We start from the raw sequence: 13055 nt of genomic DNA on the forward strand, positions 1-13055 counted from the left end.
GCAAGAACCTTACTAAACACAGGTGAGTGTTCATTTTCCACAGCAAATGGAACTAAGAAGGCACACTTTGCTACATTAATTTTGGTAGTTTATACACGTCACCAAGTCTTTCAAAAATCCTTATTAAAGTAAAAAAGCAGGAACATCACACTTGCAGTATCACAGAAGCACCTGAACCAGGGAACGTGAGGTGTAGTGGGATAAATGTTAGCAGTGATCTGAATCCTGAAAAATATCAGTTTTATACAAAATTCACTTCTTATATAACTTCCATGTTCTGTATCCTAAGACTACACTTAAGAGTGAGTCCTTCCTACCAATATAGAGAAGGGTCTCTCATACTTTTCTCCTTCTTTTCCCCAAACTTCCTGTGGAATTCTGGACCACTAAGGTAATTCTATTCATAAGGACAATTTCTTAATGCTGTTCTAAATGTCTGAAGTTGCATATATATGTAAATTCATCATTAATTTCCCCTACTTCTCTAAGATCCCAAGACTGAAGCACATGCTAATGGGAATCTCAGAACCTAGGCCTCCCCTTGTTGATCTCTCACAAAGGGAATATTTTCAGCAGTTGAAAGGCACTCATTCAGGTTGAGAATTTTTCATGCTTTATCGGAGAAGGCAATGGCACCCCACTCCAGTACTCCTGCCTGGACAATCCCGGGGATGGAGGAGCCTGGGAGGCTGTGGTCCACGGGGTCGCTGAGGGTCGGACACGACTGAGCGACTTTACTTTCACTTTTCACTTTCATGCATTGGAGAAGGAAATGGCAACCCACTCCAGTGTTCTTGCCTGGAGAATCCCAGGGACGGGGGAGCCTGGTGGGCTGCCGTCTATGGGGTCACATAGAGTCGGACACAACTGAAGTGACTTAGCAGCAGCAGCATAGAAAGCCAGGATACAGACAAGGGAGACAAGGTTCTGGGACACAAGGTAGAAGTGACCTAAAGAGCCGGTCCTCACTCTAAGAAAAGGAAAAAATAAGAAGTTGATAACAAACACCCCAGGCAGAAAATTAGAGGCAGAGAACTAAAGGTTTGCAGGTTCCCTCAGTTCAAGCATTTTAGGGGGAAAAGCAGACACAGCCCCAGACCCAGGACAGAACATGTACCTGAGAAGCTGCTCTTTCCTCCTCTTCTTCCTCCTGCTGTGTCTTCTCTGAGGATGTTATGTAGCAAACACACCTCTGCATCTTGGAAAAATACCTTCAAAGGCACAGGTCTTTAACCTGCAACCACCACAACTACAGAGGACCTTGAAAAGCTGAAAAAGACCCACTTCTCCTGTGCTGTCTCAGGAGAGATTCAGGAACAATCTCTTCCTACTTGGAGACCAGACTGTGAACTTATTTCTTGATTGTTCTCAGAGAACTCCTAACCCTCTGCTCACACAGACCATGTGAGCTGACTTCCCTGGTCCAAATCCAGCTAGACCAACGCTGCTGCCTCTCCTCAGACTGAAGCTAGGCCTCAGCTCTCACAGATGGACGAGCAGCCACGTCCTTAATCCGTGCCTCCCCTTAGAAGCCCCTGGAGCACTTCCTACACACCACACTGATGCTCCCACAGGACCAAGAGGGAACTCTGTGGGGAAGTTATCGCTTAACACTGGTCATGTGATCTAGATAGGAAACCAGGTTGAAACCACTTAAAGATTCTTTCTGAACCATTTCAGTGAATATGAATCCCTCGAGGTCAGGTCCCCACTCTAAGAAGTTATAAATCTGGAGGTCTGAAGAGGGGCCATGAATGAGTCTTCAGCAAGTTCCCTGTTTATTTTGAGGCTTCTCCCCCAAGACCCACACTCAGGAGCCCTGAGTTTCAGCCCTCACACTCAGCACACCTGAGACCTCTCAGGAGAGGTTCTAGGGCAGGAATTTCTTAGGTCAAGGTTAGGACCAAGCAGAAAAAGCTCCAGTATTTGAGGTTCAGGCCTTTATAAGAGACTTTGGGTGAAGTGCTGTGGGCTCCCCAGGCTGAGCGTGGATGGGTCCATTCAAACCAAGAGCAGCAGGAATCTGGTGAGCTCTGAGGATGTCACTGAAGGGGGGGCCTGTGCAGTAGACCCTGGGGTTCAGCAAGGCTGCTGATCTCTAGGTGGGTGGTCATCTAGTGCAGGTGCTCACAGGACTGGCTGGTGTGAGTTCAAGGACCTGCAGGCTGCCTGCTCCCCAGACAGACGCTGAGGCAGCAACAGCACGGAGCAGTCAGGGAGGCTCTCAACAGTACTCTGTATAATCCTTATTAGAATCATCACAATGTCCCAGAAGTTACAGAGAAGGGGGGGAAGTACAATGGAGAAATGATGGGAAATATCCAAATATTTGAGGCTTAAAGGCAGTATGGAAACTAATTGTTACAGATATCATCCCTCTGTGCTAACAAAGAGTTTATTGTTAGGTATTCTTCCCTTCAACCTTAAATCGGTAGGTTGACACTTCATTACACACCAACTTCCTCACAAGAAACCATCCAGTTTTATTCACATGTAATATCACACAGTCAGAATCAAACCTTTTCCAACCCACTGTGTAACTGAATAAAATACAGATTACAAGCGTAAACAACAATATTCATTCCTCTGATACAGTGATCTGAGAACAGTTATTTCTACGGTTACAAAATGGAGGCTAATCGTTTATGAAACAAGACATACACTAATTACATGACTTTTCTGGGAGGGGTTTCCATACATTTCTAGGGTATCAGAGATGTCTTTATTTGAAACATGTCAACTAATATTCATGACTTCTGTTGATATTATAAAGATACATCAAGATTTCAGTGAACTGTCATTGTATTTTCCTTAAAAAGCAAGTGACATAACTATTGAAAATGTACATCGTACTTTAATATGTGGAATTACTCCCTGAACACTTACCTCATGGTGACCTATAGGGATATTTGACATGAATGACTAACACCTCCATTTAGATGTACATGTTAGGTTAGTGTGTCCTTAATCTTCTAATGGAGAATAAATAGAAATGATTTCTCACTAGGATAGAAGGCCTTGTCTTATCTTTGAGGTAGCAACCATCAAAACCATAACTTTGCATACACACTAGAAATGAAGCATAGCAGCATGGAGTAATTTGAGAGTTGAAAAGCATTTATTTTGGTTTTCAAATAATCACAAACCGTGTCAATATAAACAAAGATATATTGCTAATAATTGTACATTTCTAAATACCAACACGTCCTTGTGATCCATACTAACATATCAGTTTTCTATCTGTTTTAACTATGGATTATTGTCTACAATACTTCTCCTGAAGAGGAACTTCAAAAAACAGGATTGATGAAATGCTTTCTATTGTGCAGGCTTCCCTAATAGCTCAGTTGGTAAAGATCCGCCTCCCACTCCAGTATTCTGGCCTGGAGAATTCCATGCACAGTCCATGGGGTTGCAAAGAGTTAGACACGACTGAGAGACTTTCACTTTTTCTAGTGTGCAATTTCTGGTATTTATGTAATTTAATTTTCATTAAATACTTTTCTACATTTTCTCATGCCATTCCTTATCTTTCTTAAATAAATGGTCTTGTATTTTCTCAAGTGTATGTTTAGGACAAACCTCTTCCATCACTTACTTTATTACTAGGGTTTCTCTCCAGTACATGCTGTCTGATGTCTAATGTGGTGAGAGCTCTGATTAAAGCCGTTGCCACTCTCCTTACATTCATAAGGTTTTTCCTCCAATATGAATTCTCTGATGTTGAGTAAGATGTGAGTGCTTGATAAAGGCTTTTCCACATTCTTTACATTTGTAAGGTTTCTCTCCAGTATGAATTCTCTGGTGTTGAATAAGACTTGAGTGGTGACAGAAGGCTTTTCCGCATTCTGTACATTTATAAGGTTTCTCTCCAGTATGAATTCTCTGATGGTAAGTAAGACCTGAGTGCTTGCTAAAGTCTTTGCCACAATCTTTACATTTATAAGGCCTCTCCCCAGTATGAATTCGCTGGTGTTGAGTAAGAGTTGAGTTCTGACTAAAGGATTTCCCGCATTCTGTACATTTATAAGGTTTCTCTCCAGTATGAATTCTCTGATGGTAAGTAAGACCTGAGCACTGGTTAAATTCTTTGCCACAATCCTTACATTTATAAGGCTACTCTCCAGTATGAATTCGTTGATGTTTAGTAAGAGTTGAGTAGTGACTGAAGGCTTTTCCGCATTCTTTACATTTATAAGATTTCTCTCCAGTATGGATTACTTGATGTTTAGTAAGATATGAGCATTGTCTAAATGCTTTGCCACAATCCTTACATTTATAAGGCTTCTCTCCAGTATGAATTCTCTGACGGTAAGTAAGACCTGAGCACTGGTTAAATGCTTTGCCACAATCCTTACATTTATAAGGCTTCTCTCCAGTATGAATTCTCTGGTGTTGAGTAAGATTTGACTTCTGATTAAAGGCTTTGCCACACTTTGTACATTTGTATGATTTCTGCTGCATATGAGTTATCTGATGTTGAGTAAGACATAAGCTACAAGGAAACACTTTGCCACATTCTGTACATGTGTTTGGTTTCTCCCCTGCATGAACTCGCTGATGCAGACTGAAATGTGAACACCTAAAAGTGGCTTTGCCACCTTCCTTACCTTTGTAAGGTTTCTGCTCTGTATGGATTCGCTGATGTTGAGTAAGATTTGAGTTCTGATTAAAGGCTTTGCCACACTTTGTACATTTATAAGGCTTCTCCCCAGTGTGAATTCGCTGATGTCGACTAAGATGTGAGCAAGACATAAATGCTTTTCCACATTCCTTACATTCGTAAGGTTTCTTGCCAGTGTGGATTTGCCGATCTTGACTAAGCTTTGAATTCTGATTAGAGGTGTTGCCACACTCTGTACATTGGAAAAGTTTCCATCCTGAATGAATTTTCCTTTGTCTACTTAGACTGGATGAGTTAGTAAAGGCTTTCTCACATTTCTTACACTTGTAACTTTTCTGCGGATTCTGAATACTCTGCTGTTGAGTGAGATTTGAAGACTGATTAGAAACATCACCATATTCACAATTATAAGTCTTCTCTCCAGTATGTGTACTCACATTTAGTGGAAGACCTGATATTTGATACAAGATATTCCTACATGTACTATTTTTAGAATCTCTGTCTGAAGATTGAGGTCCCTGATGTTTCATAGGGTTAGAGTCTTGTTCAGTTTTATACCCAGTTTCATTGCATGAGTGGTTTCTCACTCCATCGTAAATATGCTTGTAATTATTGGGGGTAGAGCTCTTACTTAATGCCTGACTCATGTTATTACACGTGAGAAGTTGTTCCGTATTAACCGTATCATGATGTGTATTGAACAATGATGGTGGGATTAACTCTCTTCCATTATTATCAACATGACACATTTTGGAACAGAGAGAAACTGTCTGTTGGTGGAAGCATAATGACCCCTTGCTCACAGATCCCTCAAACTGATTATATTGTGAGTTTTCCCCATCATTTTTAAATTTCTGGTTTTCAGACATGCTTGAATGTATGTGTAATCGAAGCCCGTGTTCAGAGTGGTTTGAATGAGTATTTGCAGAAGAGACTGGATGACTTTCCAGATTTTCCACATTTCCCTTCAGAGAACGTGTACGTTTCAAAAAATGATTTAAGCCTTTGCTTGAAGAGATACACTTCTCTGCAGAAGTTGATAACGGAAACGGGTGTTTTCCACAAGTTGACTCACATTGCTCATTTCTTTTGGCAGTAATGTCCGCATTGCGTGAAACTATCTCAGTTTCTTTATGTCCATATAAACATCTTCTAGATCTTTCACATATCCCCGTATATTCCTGTTCTTTCATTAAATGTTCGTTTCCAAGGTGAGCTCTTTCATATATTCCTAGGTTTGCTTTTTGGATTAAATTTTCTAACCTTGGATTCTTGGACATCAAACCACGGGTGTTGTGAGAAGACACAGCTGAAAGATACCAAATAAAGTTTTCTTATCTACTATTCTTATCTACTGGGGCTGGTGCGAGCTCAGTTGGGACAGAAGGCAAGCCTTCTCTGTGGGAAGAGAACATGGCAACAGTCTGTGGCAGCAGGACAGAGTGAGACCTGTACACAGGGTACTGACCCCAGCCCTGCCCACCCAGCCTGAGAGGGTGTCCACCAGTGCAGACAAGGGCTGGGTGCTGGAATGTGGGGTCTGGAGAGCAGACCCAGGCAGAGGACTGCTGTGGGCGGTGAGGAAACGTCCTGAGGGGATGGGACAGAGGGAGGAGTTCTATAAACAGGAATGCTTGTGGAGGAAGCCTGAACCACCATAGCACAGAGCGCCATTGTTGAGTGATGCCCAAAGGGAAGACCCACCATTGCAGCCCCTCTCCCCCTGTGCTGGCCCCTCCTCCCCCAGCACTAGGAAGGGCCACCACCTCAGTGGGCTCTATTGAGCTCCAGCCACAGCCTCCCCCCATGCACCTCCTCCACCATCAGCAGACTCCTGTGCTCTGGGGCAGCCTCTGGAGCAGACACCTGTGGGTGGGCCACACACACAGAAGGAGCTGAAATCTCAGCTGAGCCCCAGGGTTAAAGGAAGAAAAACTGAAGTCTCTCCTCACGATTGCACAAACCATGCTTTTATACCTGCAATTGGCTTTGTCAACTCAGCCCCTACAGAGCATCTGAATGGACAACCAGGGCTCCCCCAGTCACGGGAGTGCAGCTTTAGCAGCTGTAGACTTTGTGGGGATGTATGCTAGGGGGTGGGGCCAGGCCAGAGTCTGAGCTGCCCCCATAGCACCACAGTGGGTCCAGCTCCATGAGTGCAATTCTGGGACCTGAGTTCACTGGATCTATGCTGGTGTTCCAGTGAAAACAACATCTGAGAGACACCAGAGCAATGTGCCAGCATGCCCATGGTTGAGGGGGAGCCAAGAGCAGTGCCAACATGGGGTCACAGGAGACTCACAGCACGTGAGCACACCCCAAGGTGAACATCCCCAGAGAAGCAATCCTTGGTGGCTTCTCTCCCAGTGGGTGTGCTCCAATCTTAGCTGCCTTGACCACAGATCAGAATCACAGTGAAGAAACAGATCTGGGGGCTCGACTCCACCAACCAGGGAGCAGATCCCACCACAGACAGGGCAGTGACAGCCACAGAGCCAAGGGGAAGCTCCCCTCAATATCCAGGGGAGGCTCGGGTCACAATAACAGCAATCAAAGCCCAGATCAAGGGGTTAATGGTCCAAGCCTGTGGACCAACCTCACCCGCCAGGGGGAAGACAAGAGAGCAAGAGGAGCTAGGATCCGGCAGCCTGCAGAACAGACCACAAACCCAGAAAATGTGACAAAATGAGAGTGTACAGGAAGGAGCAAGACAAAAAGCTACAAGAACCACTAAATGAAGAAGAGACAGGCGGTCTAATGATTACTTTTTGACTTACGTCATCTTGAATGCAGATGCCCCTAGGTGCCCTCTAATTCTTTAGCCCACTTCTTACTTTAGCATGTTCTAGTAGATGTTTCCATCTAAAAATCATAAACCATACTGACGTAGGTCTAATCAGAAAGTGAGGACATATAGGACAAAGTCTGGGGAAGCTGATAACAAGATCAATTAAATAAAGTAGTTGTTCTTGAGAAATTAAGAAATGAGACTTTAAAAATATGGTGGGAACACAGGGAATGCTATCAATGCTCTGTGGAGATCTAATTGGGAAGGAAATCTAAAAAAGAGTAGATATCTATACGTAAAATGGATTCTCTTTGCTGTACAACATTGTAAACCTGTTAGACTCCAATAAGAACATTTTAAAAACAGTATATTATCTAAAAGTTGTAATAGTTTGAAACCATTAAAAATATGGTGGAAAATGTTTTAAGCTCTTATGCCAATTTATTTGAAAATTCTTTGAGTTAATTGAATATATTTAAGTCTTTTAGCATTGAGGAATTGGGGCAAATACACTTACTATTTCATATGAGTTCATATGAAGAAAACAGAAACTTTGAAGTAATCCTGAGATATGCATTCTTTCTCTTTAGGGAGGTTTTGGTATATACAGTGAAGAAATTACTTGAATTTAAAAGTTATAAGATCATATTTGTAGCCTCCAGTGTTTTAGAAATTATAAGTCAGAAAAAAAAAACAAAAAACAAAAACAACCCACTGTCCCCAGTATTCCTAGAACTTTGGCAGTATGTCTGCAATTCCACTCACATACTGCCACCTAGAGGTAGAAACAAACTTTAATAGGAGCGTCTTAGAGTTTTTCATAAAAGTGCCGTTTTCCTAGGACCCCCAAGAAATGGAATAGTAACAGATTCATTCAGGTTGTCACAGGCCAAGAGCATTTCAGTTCTCACTGCGATTGAGAAAAGTAATCACTGGACATGAATTCAGGAATGATTTAAGAGACAGAATGGGGCAGGTGATATCTGCCTATGACAGCAACAGAGCAACAGAAAGAAACCCAGACTTCTCTAAAATCATTTCCACTGAAGCAGATCTTCCCAAACCACATGACAAAAGATGAATTCCTCACTGATCCTGGGACCTGTCGTTGAGTCATCGGCTCCATCCATTCACACCTACCTGTGTATATGGCTGGTGGCTCCAGTCTCCTTACATCCCAGGGATTCTTCATTTGCTCCAGAAAGGTGACCAGGTCCAGCTTAGAGACCACAAGACCTGCTATCAGGAAAAGGAGTGTTTGTTTTGCTAGAGATTCATCAGTTTCCAATCTAATATGTATTCAAGTGAGAAGAGAAGGCACATGTGCTAAGTCGCTCCAGTCATGTCTGACTCTTTGCCACCCTATGGACTGTAGCCTGCCAGGCTCCTCTGTCCATGGGATTCTCCAGACAAAAATACCGGAGTGGGTTGCCACGTCCTCCTCCAGGAGTTCTTCCCAACCCAGGAATCGAACCCACTTCTTTTACGTCTCCTGCATTGGCAGGCAGGTTCTTTACCACTAGTGCCATCTGGGAAGCCCAGAGAAGGCGTGGTAGAATGTCAATACAGCCCAGAAATAAAGTATTTGGGGACATCATTTCCTAGGCTGTATTAACATGCCCTGGTGGCTCAGCTGGAAAAGAAGCCACCTGCAATGTGGGAGACCTGTGTTTGATGCCTGGGTTGGGAAGATCCTCTGGAGAAGGGAACGGCTACCCATCCCAGTATTCTGGCCTGGAAAATTCCATAGACTATTTCATGGGGTTGCAAAGAGTCGAACATGACTCTAATCATGACTCTAATCTTGCTCATTACATTATTAACATTCTAGAGAAGGCATGGTTGAATGTTAATATAGCCCAGAAAATTATATCCCCAAATACTTTATCAAAAGCACTTTTATAACTAACAAATACATAAAGAAAAGATCTTGAGATTCTAGTCAAGTACTACTAAGGCCAAAGTAAGTAATAGTAGAAATCTGATTTCTAAAGGAGAATGGCACCCTTTTATACCACAAAACCTACAGAATTACCACTAACCTAGAAGGAGGAGGCAGATTACATCAAGGAAAAGTTAGAATCATAATCAATCATCATGAAGTCTTCTTTCTCAACTCATAAATAATCCATTTTTCCCATAGAAAGCAAGGATCTGAAACTATTATAAGAAGCAGAACATTCTAGGAAACATTCTAGAAATGCAGGAACGAAAACCATGTGGGTAGATAAGGGATTCTGGAAGGCAGTTATCCTCACCCAAGGAGGCCAGGTTCCTGTAGTTCTCTAACATCACATCCCTGTACAATTCCCGCTGATCGAGGTCCAGGCATTCCCACTCCTCTTGGGTGAAGTCTATGGCCACATCCTGGAATATCAGCCGTTCCTGAAATACAAAGTACAGATGCCTTGTGGCCATGGGAAGACTTCCTAATGTGACCCAAGATGAAACCAACAAGAGAAATGGTTTTGATTTAGGAGAATGTCTGGTGTTACAGCAGCAGCAGCTGGTGTTACACATGAATATAATTTGTACACAGTGATATTTTCTACCATATTTTTAACCCCAAGAAAAGAGGATGAGATACAATCCATCAACCACTACAGAAATTATTCTGATTTGGAAGACAAATTATACACTAATCAGATCAACATTGGCATATTTATTTTTGAGTGCTGTACTCAGTTGACAGAGGATAAACTGTCTATCAAAAGAAACAGGAAATACTTTTTAAAAGCACTTCCTGATTCAAGTGTTCTGGAGTGGACTCAGTGTGCCACATTTTTAACAAGCTTATTTGAACTAGTAATGTTGAAAATTCTGCTCCATGAGTGACAATGTCTGAACAGCAACGAAGTAGAATAATAAGGAAAGAATTCATATTTAACTTTGAACTTTAAGTGCTTTACAAATTTTACAGATCTGATAGGATAGTAACCTTGGCGACAACAATCATTTTAACGATCTGGTATATGCTATATATCTTTCTGACAGTTTTTCAGAATCTTGAACAGAAATAATTTAAAATCAATAATGTTGCTGTAGCATCTTTTGGCAAATATTTAACAAACATTCTTTAAACGACAGGTTAAGGGAAGGGGGAGCCTGCTGGACTGCCGTCTATGGGGTCGCACAGAGTTGGACACGACTGGAGCGACTTAGCAGCAGCAGCAGCAGCAACTTTTACTTCAGTTTATGACTCTAGACTTTAATAAAACACAGACAAATGCACAGAGCTAACTCTAATGAAAGTTTATAGAAATTTCTGTATTTGTAAATAATACTAAAAACAAGAAAAGTGTTAGTCACTCAGTCGTGTCCTACTCTTTGCAACCCCAGGGACTGTAGCCTGCCAGGCTTCTCTGTCCATGGGATTCTCAAGGCACGAATACTGGAGTGGGTAGCTATTCCCTGCTTCAGGGAATCTTCAAAAAAGAAAAAAATCAATCCAATGATGTTAACATGTTCATGCATACAGACATACACTAAAATGGGACTATATACTTATTAATTAGTAAGAGAAAAATTGTCATGTCAATAAAATCAGGATAATTTTTAACTGATTGAAAATGTACATAAATATTTGAGGATGATATTATTTTAATTTTTTAAAATAGACTAGGGTACAGACATACACAATGATACAAAAATAGACAGCTCTGGTTGTGAATTTTTTAATTTCCTCAAAAATCTACCATTTGTATGGAACTATATTTTAAAATTTAACACAGTTGAACATAGAATAGCACTAATATGATTCTTATAAACATTTTGGAAAATACAGAAATGTGATGAGACTTATCTGTGATGTGAGTGTGGAGTGTACTGGAAATGATCAGACCTGGGCTTGAATGATGAAAATCCACACTCCCAAATCCCAGCATCTCTACTAAACACACATGAGTGTTGTCAACTACAAATCGGCACTTGCCAAGAGCATTGCTGGGGACTCAACAAGGGCGTTCGCCATCTGCCTCTGGGGAGAATGAACCCTATGGTGCTGCAACTGTTGACTTCAATCCCCTCGAGGGAGTTCAGGGTGGACTGAGGCACTCTGCTCCAGGAAAATCTGGTGGGACAGGTCTTTAGAGTTAGGTATTTTCAGGAACTGCTTTCATGATCCCAATCCTTGTATCTCTTCATATCTAGAAAAGCACTAAACCACTAAATGATGACTTCAGTTCCTCACGACCCGCAGAAAACGTTTCGTAAAGTAAGTGCTTGATTGCACTGAACTCCCCCTTCACCAAAATCATAGACTGACCTTCCCCCACTGTCTCTTTGGAGCAGTTTCTGAGTTATCTGAGGTGCTGTCTCCTGGGCTGCTGTCCTCATTTTGCCCCAAATAAAACTTAATTCACATCTCTCAAATTGTGCATCTGTTTTAGCTGACAGTGTTCATTTTTCAAAGCAAAGAGCAAGTAAGAAGATACGGCATTTCCTCTTTAACTGTGATAGGCATATCCATCACTTTTTCTTTCCAAGAGCCTTGTTCAAGACACACAAAAAATGAATTTCATAGTGTGGAAATCTCACAGAAGCACCTGAACCAGTGAACATCAGAGGTCACGGGGTAAGAGTACATGGAAAAATGCATTATCACTGCCAGATATTTGGGCAATATTAGGAATACCATGATCTCAATCTATCATGAAAAATGTCAGTTTTCTGCAAATTCCACCTCCTATATACCTCCCATGATCTGTAGCTTAATAGTCCATTTAATTAGTATATTTTTCTTATCGGTATAGAGGATTGTCTCTGCTACTTTAACTTCTGAAAAATTCTGGAATGCTGAGTTCATTCTATTAACAAGCGTATTTTCTTACTCCTGTTCTAGAGAGCTGAATTGCATCCACATGTAAATTCATCACGGCATTTCCCCAACTTCCTTAAGATCCCAACACCAAACCACATCCCAATGGGAATCTCTGGTACCAGTGCCTCCCTGTGTTGATCGCTCACAAAGGGATGTATTCAACATTGAAAGTCACTATTTCATGTTGAGAATTCATCATGCTCTATAGAAAGCCAGAATACAAACAATGGAGAAAAGGCTCTGGAACACGAGGGAGACGAAACCTGAAGAGCTGGTTTTCACTATTAAAAAAAGGCGGGGGGGATAAGATGATAACAAGCACTCCAGGCAGAAAAATTAGAAGCAGAGAACTAAAGGTTTGCAGATTCTCAGTTCAGGCATTTCAGGAGGAAAAGCAGACACAGCCCCAGACCCAGGACAGGACAATTACCTGAGAAGCTGCCATTTCCTCCTCTTCTTCCTCCTGCTCTGCGTCTTCTGTGGGGATGTTACGTCTCAAACTCACATCTGCATGTTGAGAAAATACCTTCAAAGGCATCCATATAGCCGTTTAATCTGCAACTGCTGCAGTGAAAAAGAAGAAAGGGTTTTCTTGTTTCTCTCACCCTTTTCTGAGCTCTTTTCTGACTTTCTGTGTTCCTGAGCTGTAGTGGGTAATCAAGACTAACCTGATATGCTAATCACATCCCGGTGCTCCACTCTATTTGCAGATCTTCCCAGCTAGTTCCTGTCCTTCCTTTTTGCATTACAGAGAGCAGGCCGCAGAACAATTCACGAGAGACAAAGGACCCTACTTCTTGGCTACCTGACCCAGCCTACGAGGG

At 41.9% G+C, this 13055-nt stretch overlaps 1 protein-coding gene across 1 annotated transcript; it reads right to left on the bottom strand.

Moving 5' to 3' along the window:
* Positions 1–3605: 3605 nt before the first annotated feature.
* On the bottom strand, positions 3606–12769 carry LOC139182010 (zinc finger protein 420-like). The gene is given in 5 exon segments (XM_070785497.1): positions 3606–3701; positions 3703–4880; positions 8553–8648; positions 9671–9797; positions 12662–12769. Coding segments are annotated over 5 exon segments (1605 nt in total).
* Between the last annotated feature and the right edge of the window lie 286 nt (positions 12770–13055).

The sequence above is a fragment of the Bos indicus genome, unplaced genomic scaffold (assembly GCF_029378745.1).
Source record: "Bos indicus isolate NIAB-ARS_2022 breed Sahiwal x Tharparkar unplaced genomic scaffold, NIAB-ARS_B.indTharparkar_mat_pri_1.0 scaffold_62, whole genome shotgun sequence".
Lineage (NCBI taxonomy): Eukaryota > Metazoa > Chordata > Mammalia > Artiodactyla > Bovidae > Bos > Bos indicus.